Source organism: Mercenaria mercenaria, chromosome 7, assembly GCF_021730395.1.
Source record: "Mercenaria mercenaria strain notata chromosome 7, MADL_Memer_1, whole genome shotgun sequence".
Taxonomy (NCBI): domain Eukaryota; kingdom Metazoa; phylum Mollusca; class Bivalvia; order Venerida; family Veneridae; genus Mercenaria; species Mercenaria mercenaria.
This window is the reverse complement of record NC_069367.1, coordinates 979,189-1,000,688: the sequence shown is the minus strand read 5'-3', so window position 1 is coordinate 1,000,688 and position 21,500 is coordinate 979,189. Positions and strand designations below refer to the sequence as shown.

General features: G+C 35.4%; 1 protein-coding gene across 5 annotated transcripts in view; it reads right to left on the bottom strand.

Moving 5' to 3' along the window:
* LOC128546048 (LIM and senescent cell antigen-like-containing domain protein 1) overlaps positions 1 to 21,500 on the bottom strand; it is a 92,173-nt gene that overhangs the window by 9,048 nt on the left and 61,625 nt on the right. For 3 of the 5 annotated variants that reach the window (XM_053547337.1, XM_053547333.1, XM_053547336.1), the window contains exons 2-7: positions 14,474 to 14,584; positions 11,662 to 11,707; positions 6,325 to 6,391; positions 5,714 to 5,834; positions 3,604 to 3,753; positions 2,666 to 2,761 (exon numbers count right to left, since the gene is read on the bottom strand). In XM_053547337.1, the coding sequence (XP_053403312.1) occupies positions 2,666 to 2,761; positions 3,604 to 3,753; positions 5,714 to 5,834; positions 6,325 to 6,391; positions 11,662 to 11,707; positions 14,474 to 14,584 (591 nt within the window). Of the gene's footprint in view, positions 1 to 2,665; positions 2,762 to 3,603; positions 3,754 to 5,713; positions 5,835 to 6,324; positions 6,392 to 11,661; positions 11,708 to 14,473; positions 14,585 to 17,557; positions 18,224 to 19,877; positions 21,080 to 21,500 lie in introns of those variants that run through there. The other 2 variants (XM_053547334.1, XM_053547335.1) reach the window with 2 other exon arrangements.

Here is a 21,500-nt window from a genome sequence, read left to right as displayed (position 1 = left end):
ATGTTCTAGTTACCTGCAAGCTCCACAGATAGGTATAAATGTTTGGACATGGATGTTCTAGTTACCTGCAAGCTCCACAGATAGGTATAAATGTTTGGACATGGATGTTCTAGTTACCTGCAAGCTCCACAGATAGGTATAAATGTTTGGACATGGATGTTCTAGTTACCTGCAAGCTCCACAGATAGGTATAAATGTTTGGACATGGATGTTCTAGTTACCTGCAAGCTCCACAGATAGGTATAAATGTTTGGACATGGATGTTCTAGTTACCTGCAAGCTCCACAGATAGGTATAAATGTTTGGACATGGATATACTAGTTACCTGCAAGCTCCACAGATAGGTATAAATGTTTGGACATGGATGTTCTAGTTACCTGCAAGCTCCACAGATAGGTATAAATGTTTAGACATGGATATTCTAGTTACCTGCAAGCTCCACAGATAGGTATAAATGTTTGGACATGGATATACTAGTTACCTGCAAGCTCCACAGATAGGTATAAATGTTTGGACATGGATGTTCTAGTTACCTGCAAGCTCCACAGATAGGTATAAATGTTTGGACATGGATATTCTAGTTACCTGCAAGCTCCACAGATAGGTATAAATGTTTAGACATGGATGTTCTAGTTACCTGCAAGCTCCACAGATAGGTATAAATGTTTGGACATGGATGTTCTAGTTACCTGCAAGCTCCACAGATAGGTATAAATGTTTGGACATGGATGTTCTAGTTACCTGCAAGCTCCACAGATAGGTATAAATGTTTGGACATGGATATTCTAGTTACCTGCAAGCTCCACAGATAGGTATAAATGTTTGGACATGGATGTTCTAGTTACCTGCAAGCTCCACAGATAGGTATAAATGTTTGGACATGGATGTTCTAGTTACCTGCAAGCTCCACAGATAGGTATAAATGTTTGGACATGGATGTTCTAGTTACCTGCAAGCTCCACAGATAGGTATAAATGTTTGGACATGGATGTTCTAGTTACCTGCAAGCTCCACAGATAGGTATAAATGTTTGGACATGGATGTTCTAGTTACCTGCAAGCTCCACAGATAGGTATAAATGTTTGGACATGGATGTTCTAGTTACCTGCAAGCTCCACAGATAGGTATAAATGTTTGGACATGGATGTTCTAGTTACCTGCAAGCTCCACAGATAGGTATAAATGTTTGGACATGGATATACTAGTTACCTGCAAGCTCCACAGATAGGTATAAATGTTTGGACATGGATGTTCTAGTTACCTGCAAGCTCCACAGATAGGTATAAATGTTTGGACATGGATGTTCTAGTTACCTGCAAGCTCCACAGATAGGTATAAATGTTTGGACATGGATGTTCTAGTTACCTGCAAGCTCCACAGATAGGTATAAATGTTTGGACATGGATGTTCTAGTTACCTGCAAGCTCCACAGATAGGTATAAATGTTTGGACATGGATATACTAGTTACCTGCAAGCTCCACAGATAGGTATAAATGTTTGGACATGGATATACTAGTTACCTGCAAGCTCCACAGATAGGTATAAATGTTTGGACATGGATATACTAGTTACCTGCAAGCTCCACAGATAGGTATAAATGTTTGGACATGGATATTCTAGTTACCTGCAAGCTCCACAGATAGGTATAAATGTTTGGACATGGATATACTAGTTACCTGCAAGCTCTACAGATAGGTATAAATGTTTGGACATGGATATACTAGTTACCTGCAAGCTCTACAGATAGGTATAAATGTTTGGACATGGATATACTAGTTACCTGCAAGCTCCACAGATAGGTATAAATGTTTGGACATGGATATACTAGTTACCTGCAAGCTCCACAGATAGGTATAAATGTTTGGACATGGATATACTAGTTACCTGCAAGCTCCACAGATAGGTATAAATGTTTGGACATGGATATACTAGTTACCTGCAAGCTCCACAGATAGGTATAAATGTTTGGACATGGATGTTCTAGTTACCTGCAAGCTCCACAGATAGGTATAAATGTTTGGACATGGATATACTAGTTACCTGCAAGCTCCACAGATAGGTATAAATGTTTGGACATGGATATACTAGTTACCTGCAAGCTCCACAGATAGGTATAAATGTTTGGACATGGATGTTCTAGTTACCTGCAAGCTCTACAGATAGGTATAAATGTTTGGACATGGATGTTCTAGTTACCTGCAAGCTCTACAGATAGGTATAAATGTTTGGACATGGATATTCTAGTTACCTGCAAGCTCCACAGATAGGTATAAATGTTTGGACATGGATATTCTAGTTACCTGCAAGCTCCACAGATAGGTATAAATGTTTGGACATGGATATACTAGTTACCTGCAAGCTCCACAGATAGGTATAAATGTTTAGACATGGATATACTAGTTACCTGCAAGCTCCACAGATAGGTATAAATGTTTGGACATGGATATACTAGTTACCTGCAAGCTCTACAGATAGGTATAAATGTTTGGACATGGATATACTAGTTACCTGCAAGCTCCACAGATAGGTATAAATGTTTGGACATGGATATTCTAGTTACCTGCAAGCTCCACAGATAGGTATAAATGTTTGGACATGGATGTTCTAGTTACCTGCAAGCTCCACAGATAGGTATAAATGTTTGGACATGGATATACTAGTTACCTGCAAGCTCCACAGATAGGTATACCCATCTTATCATGACATCTTAGGCAGTACAGTTCTCCATTCACCTCTCTCGCATCCGCATTCAACTCAATACTGTAAACATTATGAATGTTTTTTATGACAAAGCTTCAGTTCTATCAGTCTTCAACTCAATTAAAACACCCTTGACATGGAAGCTTGTTCAGTTGTTTACTCTCATTCGAAAATGGTGCATATAGTCATGATAAATAGAGTTATTGTAGTATCTTCAATACTGGACCATATTGGTAATTGGTAAATATGCCAAATGTGTAATCCACAGAAAATAAAGTCTTTACTTACTTACTTACTTACTTAACAGAACTTATTTTTGTGGTTTTCAGGATTGCCTTAATCTATGAAATTAAATTCACAGAGTGAAATTTCCGTTGATTTTTCAATGTCAAATATCTGCAAATTGTACAATCTACGAATTCATATTCCCACAACATAACAGGAAAGAGTTTCTAAACAAGCTTTATTAGCTTACTACTTGATCCCTTTCTTTTGTAACATATACTGTAATCAATGCTATTATTTTGCTGAATGAAATATTCTTTAAAACCAAAATAACAGTGGCTGTTTTTGACCCAGATCACAAAACTTTATGCCCACGAAATTAAATGGTTTCACATCCTATTTGTCTGAAGATTTACATACCCTAATTGTACAATGGTTGAGAGATTTTCCAGAAAACTGTTAAATATTCTATCATAGGTAAGAATTTTTTCTATGGCATTTTGTATAATGGTTGAAATTTTTGACATGAGCAATTTTTAGGAAACTTAAAATTTTATGCAAATATATGTTACATATTCTATAAATCTGAGTCGATGATTCAATTAATTAAAAACTTTATATAAACCAGACTTTCAGTTACTTGATTAACAGGAAAGGGAAGACAGAAATGATGTTACCTGCACGAGTTACAGTTGAAGTGATAGGGATGGAAGGCTTCTCCTTTGTACTTTATATGTCCTTCCTCTATTATAGCATGGCACTTATGGCAGACGTACTTCCCTAACCCACGAGCCTTCTCCCGGGCATTACACTCCCGACACAGTGCTCTGAAATATACAGAAATAACGCTTTTCATAATAGGGCCTTACAGGTGTATTGGTCAGTCTTTTAAACATCTTAGCTCTATGCTTCCTAAACACTATTCTACAGCATATTTGTTACAGTAACAATGTTATGATTAAGTATGATGAGAAAAGTAGATAACTGAATGAAGAAGGAGAAACAAGAATGATCTCAACACTGCGTGATTTAATTATGCTCCCTGAAAATACTTGACAGACTATTAATATACAAAGTCCACAACAGGGCCATACTCCAGAAAAATATTAGGACATAAAAGGCTCTATAATATGCAATTGTCTACTCCATGTTAAAGTTTATGATGTATACCAAGTTTCATTTCAGCTGGGTGGAAACTGTAGAAGGACTTGAATACACCAGAAAATGTGACAGTCTGACTGACAGACTGACAGTTCAAACATTATATACCTCCTGGACCTTCTGCATTGGAGGCATAAAAATCAGACGTGAAACTACAGACAATATACACATGTCCACTTCAAGTTGAAGACAGTTTAAAATTTTTATCTAAATTTGACAACAAATTTGTAACACTAAACAAGAGCTGTCCGTAAGACAGCACGCTCGACTTTTCTCAGTGCTTGACCCTGAATTAGAGCTTTGCCAGTAAAAAAAAAATCCAAGTTAAAAAGGGACATAACTCTGTCAAAATTCAAACAGAGTTATGGGAATTGTGTCTCCTGGTGTAGACTTTGATAGTAAATAAGAGTTTCAAGTCGAAAGCTTTAATAGTAACAGAGATATTTGACTTTATCAAATATTTTAACAAAAAATTCTAAGTTAAAAAGGGACATAATTCTGTCAAAATTCAATCAAAGTTATGGGGATTGTTTCTCCTGGTGTAGACTTTGATAGTAAATAACTACTTTGAGTTTCAAGTCAAAAGCTTTAATAGTAACAGAGATATTGGACTTATCAAAAATTTTAACAAAAAATTCTAAGTTAAAAAGGGGCATAATTCTGTCAAAATTCAAACAGAGTTATGGGAATTGTTTCTCCTGGTGTAGACTTTAATGGTAAATATGTATTTTAAGTTTCAAGTCAATAGCTTTGATAGTAACAGAGATATTTGACTTTATCAAAAACTTTAACCGAAAACTTCTAAGTTAAAAAGGGGCATAATTCTGTAAAAATTCAAACCAGAGTTATGAGGATTGTTTCTCCTGTTGTAGACTTTGATAGTAAATAACTTTTTTAAGTTTCAAGTCAATAGCTTTGATAGTAACAGAGATATTTGACTTTATCAAAAACTTTAACCAATGGCGACGGCGATGCCGGGGCGAGTACAATAGCTCTACTTTTACTTCGAGAAGTCGAGCTAAAAATGAAAATAAGCTGATAAGAAATAATGAAAATTTGCTATTATGAAAGTTTACTTAAACAATATGTGCGAGTCAAATCATATTCATTATGTTTACCAAGTTTCATTTCTTTTAAATGGAAACAATATGGGGAGTCGAGAACAGAAATGAGCGTGCCGGACAGCTGGAATAATTGTCAAGTGAGTGTTCGGGTTAAAAGTCTATTACAACAATATTTTATTTATATACACATGACTGTGTCTACTTGTAGCTGTAAGCACAATACCAATCTTATAAACTGTCTCACTGGAATATCACGTTGTACTCCACCCAGTCATATTATACTGACACCTGGCTGACTAGTCCTAGAACTATTCTCTTAATGCTGAACACCAAGTAAGGAACCTACTCGTACCATTTTTCACACCTCTGATATGACATGGCCATGGAGAAAACTACCACACTAGAGGTAGGCTCTCTACAACTAGGTTACCAAGTGGTCAGAAATATGGACAAACAGCTACTACAAACACTGCTTCTATGACACTGGGGACTTAAGAAAGGTACAAGCAAGTCGACCTAAAATTCCTAAAAAGAGTTATGTACACAATGAATTAATACCAACCTTCCAGCATTTTTCACAAATCCGGAGTCAGCCAGGGGTCCAGCACAGATCTGGCAACGGAAACAGTCCGGATGCCAACTGTTATTTAGAGCCTTGATCACTCGTCCAACAATAAACTCTCCTACAACAAAAGAACAACCATAAACACTCGTAATGAAGCAAAAAGAAACAAGAGCTGTCACTACTAGTGACAAATGCCCCCGCAGCGCCTTGACCTTCGACCTGGTGATCCCAAAGTCAATTGGGGTCATATACTCAATAAGTACTATTAGCATGTGAAGTTTGAAGGTCCTGGGTGCAGTGGTTCACGAGTAAAGTGCCTTCATGCAAAAAGTTAACGTTGCCTTCATGCAAGAAGTTAACATTGTGATGAACGGACAAACAGTTGAAAACTAATATGCCTCCCTTCGGGGGCATAAAAACATTTCATAAACAAACTCTCCTAAAAATAAGAATAGTATTGGTATGTTCATTAATCATTAGCCTGCTGGCAGCAAGGGATTCTTTCTTTGCTTGGACACACTACCATTGAGATAAGAGTGCAATTAACAGTCTTTAGATACTCGTCCATAAACACTCTTTAAATAATATCGTCTTTTAACATTACTTACCACATTTACCACAGCAGGGGGCAAACAGAACATGGAAGTCATGCTCACAGTATTTCCTTCCTTCAAACTGAAAAACAAAAACATATCATCATTTATTGAACACAAGAGAAATTTTTGTGAGAATCTTTTTCTCTGTTGGGATACCAAAAAAATTTCATAGAATTTCTGTGACACATTGTTATAAGATTTGTTTTTCATGAAAAACATAACACTATGTCACCCACCAGTTAACACAGTGACACAGACATTGTAAAATCCCACAAATTAAGGGCAATAACTCCAGTGAATATCACTGAACCATAAAATTCGAACAATATATATGCAACCAGACTTGGCTCTAATCACTCCTGTGAAGTCTGGTGGAGTTCCAATCTTTGGTATGGGAAAAGTAGCATCATAGACTTTGACAAATCAAGGGAGATAACTCTGCTGAAAATCATTCAACTGGAATGTGCTGATGATTCGCACAATTACCCTTCACACTGATCATTTGTGAGGTTTGGTGAAATTCAGCCTTATGGTATATGGCAACTTGTGTAAACACTATAAAATAAGACAAATCAAGGGCCATAACTCTAATGAAAATCACTGATGTAGAACATTCCCATGATATGCATAACTAGGCTTGGCACTGATCTCATGTAAGGAAATCTGCCCAGTTGTGTAAGAGGAGTTGCCAAAACATCATAAAATTTAACAAATAATATAAGAGAAGTAGCCAAAATATAATAGAAATTGCTAAATCAAGGGCCATAACTCCACTGAAAATCAATGAACCAGAGCATGTCCATGATATGCATAATTAGGCTTGGTACAGATCATTTTTGTGAAGTTTAGTGTAAATCTGCCTTGTGGTGTTAGAGGAGTTGTGTGTACAAACTTTGTGACAGACGACACTAACAGACAGAAGGACAGACTTACAGACAAGGAAAGCACTACAACAATATTAGAGAGTTTGAGATTTCAAACTTCGCCTTCCCCTTCAACGTCTCTCATATATATTTTGGGTAAAACGTCACCGACATGCGTGTATTTTATTTAAATCACACGTTGCTACTAATGTTTTCCATGTAATATCATGTAAGCCTAAGACTTCTCTTTATTACTATGCGAAATAAAAAGCTTAGTTTCAGGATTTCTGCTTATTAAGTTATTTGATTATCCATTTATATAATTAGACTAAATTTGATGCGAAACACTATCAATAGGTATAAGAATAATGAAGTTTTGTATGGCTAATGATTTTAACTAAATACATTGAATTGAACCTGGAAGTATAAAGTTATCAACTGATTTTGAGAAACTTTGAGATTTTGTTCAAACTTTAACTTCTACAGCATATTTGTGTCTCCAGGCGGTATCGATTATACCAGATGGGCCTTTTTGTCGTATGAAGTGATGTTTTGAACGTCCGAAGATGTGATATCACGAAAGTCGAAACTTCATTCTTTTTACATCTACTCTGTCCACATACTCGGCATCAAAGACTGAAATCTGGATGGAGGCACATGGCATGACAGTCATTTTACTTGAAAAATAAATAATTACGCGCGATTATCATTTGGTGGAACATTTTATTTTCACATCCAAATAAAATCAATCTGTTTCTGTTGGACACTTAATACGACAATTGCGTTTTAACTATAAACATAAAATGGTACTAGTAAGACGGAAAATTCTTTTGAAGTATCAGACAATTTCAGATTTATGATATCATGATGAGAGACTTTTCCTGTTAGCCGTATGGGATAACTCCATTTTTTAAATGCACGGAACCAGAGCCTGGCAGAGAGACATTGTGGGTTAATTCCCCCTTTGATTCTTACATTTTACAAAGAAAGTAGAGGAGTCTTGAAACTCGGTGTGACCCTACCCTACCACTACCCCCCCCCCCCCCCCCCCCCCCCAGAAATGGGTGACCCCCTCTTTAATGTTGGTGTCCCTCTAACAAAAAGTCCTGGATCCGCAGATGCTTTACTTATAAAATAGTATATTAAAATCATATTGTACTGTCTGAGAGTTTGGCATTATGCAGAGTCATAAAGAGTGACATTATCACTTTGATATGATCATAATAGGCTATTAACTTTGTATTTGGATATATGCACGAGTTCTGCAGCGGTAATATTGCAGGACTTTAGGAGCGCAATATTGTCCGCGAAAGAAAGAGTGCATATATCCACATACAAAGTTGATAACCTTTTTATTACATATCCACTATCAAATGATTAATTTATATCTAAATTATCGTTCTGTCACGAAAGACAGGAAAAAATTCTCCGAAAATGCAATAAACAAATCAAACTGACGCGCATTAATATTTTCCGCGAAAATGACGTCAACTTGTTGTTGCAACGTGCGCGTGGACGACATGGACGTCACGCGATTCTTTCCATTACAACGTTAAGAAAACATTCCACGTCCTATATTAGTCCAACTCATGACGTAATTATAACTTTCATTTCAGTCTGATAAATTACTACGTGCCAGTATCTTATAGGTCAGATTAATCAAAGTGTAAAAGTAAACAAAATGTTGCATAAATTACAAATTAAACAAATACACAATAGCAACAAAAATCTAAATAAACGAGATTCGCAATGGACGGACCGCCAGGGGAGGTAACTAGAGTCACGGATTGGGACTAGTCCGATATGAAAGCATTCAACGTCATGATATGGAAAAATATTGCACGATCGCGGTCCATTGAAACCCAATGGAAAATAATTTTAGGTATGTAATAATCATTTTTATTTCCTCTCGTGTATGATTTATAATCGTGCATTGTATTCTGACTATACTGACATAATTTTATATAAAACCTAAATGTTTGGAGCAACACTAACGAGTTTTTACATTGTTCACATTGTTTTATCGTGGGTTTTTTTTTTTGTTGTTGTTTTTTTTTTTTTTTTTTTTTTTTTTTTTTTTGTTGTTTTTTTAGGTAATCGCTCTAATATCCATGCAATGATTATATTAATTGAAATGTTTGTTTTTTTCATTTAATTTTCATTCTTTTCATTTTTAAAACCTCTTGTAAAATTCCTGCCCTTTCGCACAATTGGTATCAAAATGCACGAAAAAAACAATCATAATTATGGATAAATTGAATGGGCGGATTAAAAGAAGTAAGGTTCATTCTAATGTTTGAAATCTCAAGGAATTTTAATCGAACTTCAACTTCTTATGTTAACTTCGCAGGAGACGTTGAAGGGGAAGGCGAAGGTTGAAATCTCAAACTCTCTATTATCTCCGCCCTCCCCCCGCCCACCCCAATCCTCACACACATACAAGGTGGAGGGCAGAACAACACTCAAAATGTTTACCAGTGATGACATTCTCCAAAGTAACACTTGCTGAACTGAGCTGGGGTATGATTGTGTGGACATAATACTCTAAATTTCAATTACTTATTTTTAAATGTATATCATAATGCAGATTTTTTAACATTATTCTGTATGCAGCAATATACATAAATATTTTATTGTTATTTTACTCCAAATATTTTCCCAACAGTTTTCTGCAAAACATTCATTTTAATAAAATTAATATGTTATCAGCTAGCATCTAAATAATTCAAATGAAAACTGCATAAAAGGCAAAATTTAAACAAAAATTGCATGAAGCTAAAAAGTGAAATGGAAATTGCATGAAAGTCATAGATAGAATGAAAAATGCACAAAGGGAAAAATTAGAGTGGAAATAACACGAAGGGCAAAATTAAAATGAAATTGCATGAACACCAAACCTTAAATGAAAATTGCATGAACACCAAACCTTAAATGAAAACTGCATGAACTAAAATTGCATGAACACCAAACCTTAAATGAAAATTGCATGAACACCAAACCTTAAATGAAAATTGCATGAACGAAAATTGCATGAACACCAAACCTTAAATGACAATTGCATGTTCACCCTTAAATGAAAATTGCATGAACACCAAACCTTAAATGAAAATTGCATGAACACCAAACCTTAAATAAAAATTGCATGAACAACAAACCTTAAATGAAAATTGCATGAACACCAAACCTTAAATGAAAACTGCATGAACACCAAACCTTAAATGAAAATTGCATGAACAACAAACTTTATAATTAATGGAAATTCCATGAATGACAAAACTTGAATGAAAATGAAACAAACAACAAAATTTAAATGGAAATTGCAAGATTGAGGCTTAAGATTGCAACGTTTCACACTTGCTGCATTTTAATCATTAATATTGTTTGGAACTTGGGAGCACAAAACATCAAAGGAAGAAAATTACTTCAAATTTAGGAAACTTTTCAGAGAAAGCATAGATAAGACGGTATCCTTGGTAACATGTTTGACATTCCTTGTTGTTTTTGTGAGATATCCTTAACTCAATACAAAAGGCAACTACATTGTAATGCAACAGTGGTGTTATCTTCAATGATTGCACACATCTATTTCAAGACATACTGCAAAGACTTAAATTACATTTTTATATGATCAGTAACTTAGCAATTTGCTTCATGTACAAGAAAGGATTTCATTAAGCTACCGAAATATCCAAAAAATAATTAGATAAAACATGAAGATCGAAGTTCCAACATATTTTAAAAAGGTGTATCTTTTATCTTTTTTATTTACATTTAACATATCCAAATAATTATATCTTTCTACAGGACCTGGTTCAAAATGTAACAAGTAAATTCAATGCATTGGTTGTCCTCACTTAAGGAGAGGAAAAGAAAAATTGGAATTTAGACTTCGATTTTCCAATGTGAACTTTTTTCCCTTTTTCGCAACAGTGACCTTGACCAATCAACAATTCAAAGGGGCACTAGTCTCAGGCAAGCTATATACTAAGTTTGGCCACAATACTTCAAAAAACCTAAGTTATTAAACAGAAAGCATGTTTCCATTTTGGTAAAGGTGACCTTGACTCCCCTTCAACCAGAACATATCACTAAGTCTTTGTCTCTATGAAAGCTATATAATTATGGTCCAAGTTTTGTCACAATATCTCATTTCTGCCTGAAGTTTAAAAGCAGAAATGAATCTTATATAGTAAATATGCTAGAACTGCAATTCTTGTGTTCCTTGGGCATTAGGACTGAAACTTCCAAGGTTGATTTCTCCATTGTAATACATATTTCTACTAAATTTTATTTAAATACTCCAAGTCTTGCCTAAGATATAGCTCCAGATAGATGGAATAGAGAAACTGTTAGAGAACAGCATGGATCCTGACCAGACTGCGCAGATGTTCAGGCTGGTCTGGATCCATGCTGGTCGCAAAGCCACTATGTTGGTTTTCCCATGGCACGGCTCAAACATTTCAAGCACATTTTCAAAACAGCTTACCTCGTAGAAAATCCCTTCAGGAAAAGGTTGAAAACACTGGGCACACCTGAAAATATTTACAATGTGGCAATTAAGGCACTGTGACAGATATGATTTTACATTTCCACTAATTCTAAAATGAATGGCAATCTAACAGACTTTAGTGTTCAGAGCAGACACTGGGTCCAAAGGTAACTCTGTCTGACTAGAAAAACCAGGGGCCACGAGTTAAAACCCACCCTCCTTTAACTACAATGACACTTACACTGGGATACGAGTACAGTGTTTCGATGCTTTGCAGCTGGTACATTAAAGAACCAGAAAGTTTCTAAAATTGGGATCTCTTCTGTATCTTGTACTATCCTCTCTACAAGTGTCTAATTATACACCTTTCTCCCTTTAAAACACCTTGATGTAACTAACATTCTACACCATTACAAGAAAATGTTTCAAATCAATTTACCTAAATTTACCATCTTTCATTATGTATATATCTTTTATAAAAGGTCTTGTTAATTCCTGTGAACAGAAACGTTCTTCTTTCAAATGCCCGGTTTTCAGGACTTGTTTGCAGCTTGGTAAAGGAATCTTAGGACATTCCAGGATAGTCCTGGGATAACCTGACAACAGAATTTTTTTTTGCACAGGTGTGCCTAAATTTTAATCATTTTTTACTAAATATTTTACTATACTTAACAGCAAAAGAAACTAGAAAATGCTTTTGTAAAAAAGCGCATGTCTCCCCCAATGCAAAGTCCTATAGGCAAGAAGTCAATAGGGGTCAGGGGCGAAAGTCAAAGAGACACTGATGGTTGGCTGCAATAGGGATCATCTACTTGGCATATCCAGTCATCAGTTATCATCGCTAAATTTCACCACTCTTGGCCTAGTGGTTCTCAAGTCATTGTTCAGGCTCCTGTGACCTTGACCTTTGATCAAGTGACCTCAAAATAAATAGGGGTCATCTACTCTGCATGTCCAATCATCCTATTAAGTTTCAACATTGTAGGTCAAGTCGTTCTCAAGTTATTTCCAAAAAATGATTTTACATGAACAGGCCACTTGACCTTTAATAGACTGACCCCAAAATCAATAGGGGTCATCTACTCTGCATGTTCAATCATCCTATGAAGTTTCAACATTCTGGGTCAAGTGGTTTTCAAGTTATTGATCGGAACTGGTTATCAATGTTCAGGCCTCTGTGACCTTGACCTTTAACGGAGTGACCCCAAAAACAATAGGGGTCATTTACTCTGCATGAACAATCATCCTATGAAGTTTCAACATTCTGGGTCGAGAGGTTCTCAAGTTACTGATTAGAAATGGTTTTCCATGTTCAGGCCCCTGTGGCCTTGACCTTTAACAGAGTGACCCTAAAATCGTTAGGGGTCATCTACTCTGCATGACTAATCATCCTATGAAGTTTCATCATTCTGGGTCAAGTGGTTCTCAAGTTACTGACTGGAAATGGTTTTCAATGTTCAGGCCCCTGTGACCTTGACCTTTCACAGAGTGACCCCAAAATCGTTTGGGGTCATTTACTCTGCATGACCAATCATCCTATTAAGTTTCAACATTCTGGGTCAAGTGGTTCTCAAGTTACTGACCGGAAATGGTTTTCAATGTTCAGGCCCCTGTGACCTTGACCTTTAATGGAGTGACCCCAAAATCGATAGGGGTCATCTACTTTGCATGTACAATCATCCTATGAAGTTTCAACATTCTGGGTCAAGTGGTTCTCTAGTTATTGATCGTAAATGGTTTTCCATGTTCAGGCCCCTGTGACCTTGACCTTTGATGGAGTGACCCCAAAATCAATAGGGGTCATCTACTCTTCATGATCAATCATCCTATGAAGTTTCAACATTCTGGGTCAAGTGGTTCTCTAGTTATTGATCGGAAATGGTTTTCAATGTTCAGGCCCCTGTGACCTTGACCTTTGACAGAGTGACTCCAAAATCAATAGGGGTCATCTACTCTTCATGGCCAAACATCCTATGAAGTTTCAACATTCTGGGTCAAGTGGTTCTCTAGTTATTGATCGGAAATGGTTTTCAATGTTCAGGCCCCTGTGACCTTGACCTTTGACGGAGTGACCCCAAAAACAATAGGGGTCGTCTACTCCAGCAGCCCTACAACCCTATGAACTTTGAAGGTTCTAGGTCAAATGGTTCTCCAGTTATTGCTCGGAAATGAAGTGTGACGTACGGACGGACGGACAGGGCAAAAACAATATGTCTCCTTGGGGAGACATAACTATCCAGTTTTATAACTGGAGTATTTTCTATTAAAAAACTTTAATTTATAAATCACTTGTGTTTTTCATATCAAATTACACTTGAAGAACTTCACGTGTAATATTTAAAAAAATCAATCAACCGTGAAGTCAGTAGTCCCAAAATAGCCGTTTTGCACGAAATTCATGTGCGACTGTAATTAACAATTTTCTTTGTGAAATTTTATTGTCTTTGGAAATATTGATAATTGACTAACTCGAAAAACAGCATAAAGTTTAAAAAATATTGTTGGTTGCACCGCACGACTGAATCAAATTTAGCGCGAGTGCCCAACTGGGATGTTACAATGCAACTGAGGCGCAGAAGATATATCCTTTCAAACGGCTATTGTGGGACTGCTGACTTCACGGTTGATCGTTTTTTAAAAATTTATCACGTGAAGATCTTCAAGTGTAATTTTGGTATGAAGAAACAATTCAAATCTAAAAATATTTTTTTATTTCAGAATATTCCAGTTATACATCTGGACAGTTTCTTTTGCTGTTCAGTATATTTTCACAGAAACTATACATGATGTATGAGTATCAGTAACCTACACAAAGCATTGTGGGTGCCACACTTCACCATTGGAGTTAACGATCTGCTGGTGTTGTCCAAAACCCTCGCCACATCGACAACACACTCCAATGCCCATAGACATGTCAGAACTGAAAATAGAAAACAAAAAACTCAAGTTACCCATGATATCAAGAGAGAGTTGTTTCCCTGCATTGACAATACCCGGGACTGCTTTCACTAGAGTTTAAACAAGAGGGCCATGATGGCCCTATATCGCTCACCTGTTATCATTGCACTTAAGGACAAGAAGTTGAAGAAATTTAACCAAAAAGAAAAATAAAATCAAGTGACCCCTGGGGCAGGGTCAATTTTGACCCCAGGTGTCATGATTTAAAGAAATTTGTAGAGGTCCACTAGGCAATGCTACATGTGAAATATCTAAGCTCTAGGTCTTCTGGTTTATTTTTAGAAATTTTTTGAAGATTTTCCTATGTAAAATCAAGTGGGGCAGGGTCAATTTTGTCATGATTGAACAAATTTTGTAGAGGTCAACTAGGCAATGCTACATGTGAAATATCTAAGCTCTAGGCCTTCTGGTTTATTTTTAGAAAATTTTGAAGATTTTTCTATGTACAATCAAGTAACCGGACCATGGAGCGGGGTCAATTTGACCCCGGAGGTCATGATTTGAACAAATTTTGTAGAGGTCAACTAGGCAATGCTACATGTCAAATATCTAAGATCTAGGCCTTCTGGTTTATTTTTAGAAAATTTTTGAAGATTTTCCTATGTAAAATCAAGTGACCCCTGGGGCAGGGTCATTTTGACCCCAGGGATCATGATTTGAACAAGTTTTGTAGAGGTCAACTAGGCAATGCTACATGTGAAATATCTAAGATCTAGGCCTTCTGGTTTATTTTTAGAAATTTTTTGAAGATTTTCCTATGTAAAATCAAGTGACCCCTGGGGCAGGGTCATTTTGACCCCAGGGATCATGATTTGAACAAATCTTGTAGAGGTCCACTAGGCAATGCTACATGTGAAATATCTAAGCTCTAGGCCTTCTGGTTTATTTTTAGAAAATTTTTGAAGATTTTCCTATGTAAAATAAAGTGACCCATGGGGCGGTCAATTTTGATCCGGGGGTCATGATTTGAATAAATTTTGTAGAGGTCCACTAGGCAATGCTACATGTGAAATATCTAAGCTCTAGGCCTTCTGGTTTATTTTTAAAAAAAAATTTGAAGATTTTCCTATGTAAAATCAAGTGACCCCTCGGGTGGGGTCAATTTTGACCCCGGGGTCATGATTTGAACAACTTTAGTAGAGGTCTACTAGGCAATGCTACATGTCAAATATCTAAGCTCTAGGGCTTCTGGTTTTTGAGAAGAAGATTTTTTAAGATTTTCCTATGTAAAATCAAGTGACCCCTGGGGCGGGGTCAATTTTGACCCCCGTGTCATGATTTGAACAAATGTGGTAGAGGTCCACTAGGCAATGCTTCACACCAAATATCTAAGCTCTAGGGCTTCTGGTTTTTGAAAAGAAGATTTTTTAAAGTTTTTCCTTTCGGTTGCCATGGCAACCAGAGTTCTGCATGGAATTCAATTCTTTGAACATTTTGAAAGGGGGCCACCCAAGGATCATTCCTGTGAAGTTTGGTGTAATTCTGCCAAGTGGTTTTTAAGAAGAAGATTTTTTTAGAAATTGTTGACGGACGACGGACTACGCACGACGGACATCAAGCGGTCACAATAGTTCACCTTGTCACTTCGTGACAGGTGAGCTAAAAATATGGGACTATTTTCACTGACAAAAAAAACTTTGGTAAACAAATCAAAACTAAAAAATATTTCTCTGTTCTCCTACAAAGTGACAGCAAATGTTAAAACTATTTCATCCTATTATTATTAACAATGTTTCTGCCTATCCTCCTTTATCAAAATTACAAATTACAAGTAAAATGACAACAAATGTCATCTTTATTTTTTTTAGAATACAATCATGTATCTCAAATTAAAAATTGAAACATTATAGGCTGAATTTGCTACTAAAAATGGAGTGAAATAAAGAAGATAATGTGAAATCATAAAGTATTTTTGGGGGACTAATCTTCCACGGATTTTGTGGTTGCATTGAACCACAAAATTTAGTCTAATCAACAAATAATATTTCATACCAATCAATTGTACTACAAAAGTTTTTTTTTTTTTTGGATTTAACGTCGCACTGACACATGATAGGTCATATGGCGACTTTCCAGCTTTAATGGTGGAGGAAGACCCCAGGTGCCCCTTCGTGCATTATTTCATCACGAGCGGGCACCTGGGTAGAACCACCGACTTTCGGTAAGGCAGCTGGATGGCTTCCTCACATGAAGAATTCAACGCCCCAAGTGATGTACTTCAAAAGTAGACAGTGCTGTAACTGTTAGTATTCATTCATAATTTATAATTCATTTTTACTGCATGAAAACAACAAACCAACCCTTAATAAACAACCCCTTTTTGCAAAATATACTGCCTAGGGGTAAAATATAACATGGTATTGCTTCTGTGATGTCAGGCATTGTCAAAAATAACTGGAACAGTATCATCTTTATACTGTTAACCTTTCTAGAAAGAACTTAATTGTCTGTCTTTCAATTTTGACAGTACTATTAACTGTAAAAAAGGGTTTGTTCCTAAAAAGATAACGACTGAATGGCGAACAGTGCAGATCTTGATCAGACTGCATGGATGTGCTGATTGATCATGATCTTCACTGGCCACAAATTCCTCCTGAGAGTCAATCATGTCCAGCATAATATAAGTTAAACCTGATAAATTATGGAACTTAACAATTCATAAAGCAGTCAAAAGCCATTAAGTGCAGTGCTACCTGAAATTTCGATTTTCAATCTGCATTCATGCATACATGTATTATATTTCAAATGTCACAATAGACAACGCTATATTCTTTCATGCTGGTGTAGTCTGCAATTATACTTTCATGAAAAACACAAACTGTGACACACACAAAAACAGATTCTCAAACTTATTAACAAAATATAGTTTGAATATATTCTTAAACAAATTTAAGTTAGTACATGTAATTTCCTGGAAAATGAAAACATAAATCACCTGTTTGCAAGTTCATTCAGCAATGATTCCTGCCGATTTATTCTACGTCTTTGAAACAAGTTTGATTGCGTAAACTCATCTAGCGTTTGTAACTTTAACATTTTCATACATATTACAGTCTGTTGCAGTACATCAGAAATCCATTCTGAAAAATCTCACCATTCCACAGCAAAAGTCCTAGTCAGTACTTCACAAAATATTTAATCTACATGATTGTGTTATAATAGTCCATTTTTATTATGTTTTTTTTCCGTCCCCAAGTTTTCTTTTTTCCTACAACAGTATATTATTTAAAGCCTATATATACAGTGTACCTACTCACACCTAGGGAAGATAACTCTTTTAAATTGTTTATTCATCTCAAATCCCATTGTAAAGTTTTGCAACATATTGTAAACACACCTCTAAGTACAAATGCATTAACCTTAGTAATTGATTCTGTATTAATTGATCAGCACATGCCTGAGATATTATGATGACTGTAAAAGGAATCGTTTAGCGGCACAGCAGGAAAAATCACCTGCCCTTCCTCAACGGTACTTTCCAATGTGTCCTTATTAACAAGTCCTATCTATTTATTGACTTTCACGATGCAGTTTTATTAATATATAAAAAAAAAACTTTATTAAAAACAATCTTAAACAAATTTCTTTTCTTACAATTATTTTAATTACAATCAAATTTGAATTCTCTTCATTTAATGACAATTAAAACCTATCGGATGATTTAATTTGATAAATTATATGTTCCAGATACAAATTATTCGAACCGAAAAAACAAACATCCTTGACACTCTCATTAAAACAGGATTTAATGACATTATATTTTATATGCTATATATTTATAGAACCAATGTGAAAAAAGGTAATTTTAAGTTATAAGAAATTACAAATTAAATTAAGAATTAAAACAATGCGCATCTCCTTAAAACGGTTGTACAAACAATACATATTGATCTAGCATGTGCTGAAACATGAGACATTCAGTTCAGAACAATTACTCATTCCATAGTTTCGATCACACTCATGTACTTCTCTTTTTTATTTGCTTGTGTCAGTGTTTTAATTTCCTTAAAGATCATAACGACTGAGCATCGTTTTAATTCATCAAGTTGAACTTAAATAATTTTTTTTATTAAGAGAGACTGTACTACATACTATATGAGCCGTGCTATGAGAAATCCAACCTAGTAGCTTTGCGACTAGCCTGGATCCAGACCAACATGTGCATCTCCGCAGTCTGGTCAGGTTCCATGCTGTTCGCTTTCAAAGCCTATTGGAATTAGAGAAACTGTTAGCAAACAGCATGGATCCTGACCAGACTGCAGGGATGCGCAGGCTGGTCTGGATCCATGCTGGTCGCATTTTAACCCACTATGTTGGTTTTCTCATGACACGGCTCATATATATATATTTAACTGTCCCATTATTAACTCGGCATTTATTCATCTATTTCAAAATGATTCCTTAAACACTAAGAAAAGCTAAAGGCATGGAAATTTTATCCACAATAGCACTTCAAGCACTCTATTTTTTTTAAATAACAAAGTCAGTTAATTAAACTATTGGTTTCAGCATATTTTAAAATTAATAATATCCATTCATGTAAAATATTGCTAAAACTCGTATTAGGTCCAAATAATATTTGTATACTCCCAAATTAATGCATTTTCAGAAATGCATTTTCACACTTTTAAGTAATACACCTATCACATTAGATAAAATGCACACATTACTATCTCTCCCTATGTATCTATAAAACATAACACATTACGACAGTTAACCACAAACTTATAAGCCGTAGGAGTGTATCAATGAAATAATTCGAACGACTCGTATCTCGATTGTTTAGATCACCACAAATTAAACAAAAGACTCAATCAGCGTTGACTGATCATGTATACTGACAACAAATTAACTAAATAATAAAACAATAGCTTAACTACATAACTTGGCATTTTTCAAATAAAAAAAAAAATCACTTTAAAATTAAACACAAGTTTTAACACAATCATTTCCGGTCATTATAAATTCATAAAGTTACTGCACGGTGCAAAAATCCCTTTCTAGAGTTACAAAATTACAACTGTAGGAATTTATTGTATCATACAATCTAAGAAACATTTTTGTGTCATATCTGACAGTATAACATAACATAATTGAACTTTAAAATGTTTAAAATATTACTTTTTTTCTGTTTTTGCAATACCTGCTGGTCTTAGCCCAAACAAGGGAAAACACTCTTACAAGCTTACATAGAATCAACTAACAAAAGTTGTCTTCCTTTCTATCATTGTATAAAAATAACATTTTTAACAAACCTTGGTCCATTCTGAACAGGGAACCCTGGCAAGGGAGCCCCAGGTTGATCAGCCCCATGCTGGGCTCCGATCTCATGTATACCCACAAGTGGGGGGTTATCATGCTCATGTGGATGTAGCCGCCGCCTCTGGAACAGCGTACTTTCATTCCGTTCACTCAGTGACTGAAGCCTCATGGGATTTGGTGGTCGTGGTGTTGAAGTTATAGACATAATGTCACTTTATAAATTAAGTCCAATATTCACTTATATCAAGCTGAATTCTTTTCTCCCTTTCAATACTTTCAAATTGTTCACTTAAATAATTCAATGAATATTAGTTAAAATATACACTCAGTATTTCCTGTAAAGTTAAATTTAATGATAGAAACGATTTGAATCTATTCCCAATATAGCACAACAAAAACTGTCAAATGAACCCTATGTCACCAATTAATGAACAGCACATCAAGAAGAACAAGCCTACATATACTTTTTGAATACGATACTTCCAAATATCACTTTTTTTAAATCCAACAAAAATTACTAGTCCATCAAACAAATTCAAAATTTTTCTCAATACAATTAAAGCCCTTTAACTTTCCAATTTGTAACAATTTTCAAATGCACACATCAACTGTAAACAATAAATTGTTTACCTGATAAACAATTTGATAAACAATGTCAACATAATTATCATCAACCACATCCACTGTATCAACACAGATTAAACATGTTACAGCCCAATTTTATCTACATTAAGTTGACAAATGTTTGAAATAAAACTGAATTTACATAATTATCATTCATCTAAAAATGCCGCAAATTAATACACTGCAAAATAGAGTGTCACTGCTCATCTACATGTCTTGCTTGATGTTTTTGTTGAATTGTCTGAACTTTAACTTAATTCTGAAACCAATGATACATCCGTCCGTGCATTTAAACTTTACAATTTTGATGTTGAAATGTCTGCAGATACCAATGAGAACTTGCTTCTTGAGCACTTGTCACGTCATCACCTTAGCTCAAAAGTGGAGAACTGCTATCTTATATTAATATATGCATATGTCAATGCAGTTATCTGCATTTTGCGTCAAGGTGACCAAATTCAGGCTATACAAAATCATAAGAATAGTGAACAAAACAACCATTTTTATGTCCTCAAATATTGAATATTCCTTCACATAATTATGATACAAGACGATCTGTGTCAGCTGACAATATATATAAAATATTGACTATTGGGTACCAGGTACACTACAGACACTGCATGGCACATCATTTACAATATCCTGGGTGTAAAAAAAACAACAGGTAAACCTGTCTCAGGTAACAACAAACTATGAAAGCTATATTAAAATGCAAAATGCATACAGAAACAGTAGACAGCTGTTGTTGTATATAATTTCATCAGATAACACATTTTAGGAGGAGACACTATTTCACAATTACTGTAAAATCATTTAAGTTCGTTGGCATGAAATTTTGTGGTTTTGGTCTTAATGGCTTATTCGTGGAGATATGTGGATTTGTGGATTTTTCAAGGATAAAATGAATAGAAATTTTCCTTGTTCATCGGGATTCAATTCTATGGCATGACTTAAGACCATGGAGTCCATGAAAATGAATCTTGAAAACTAAG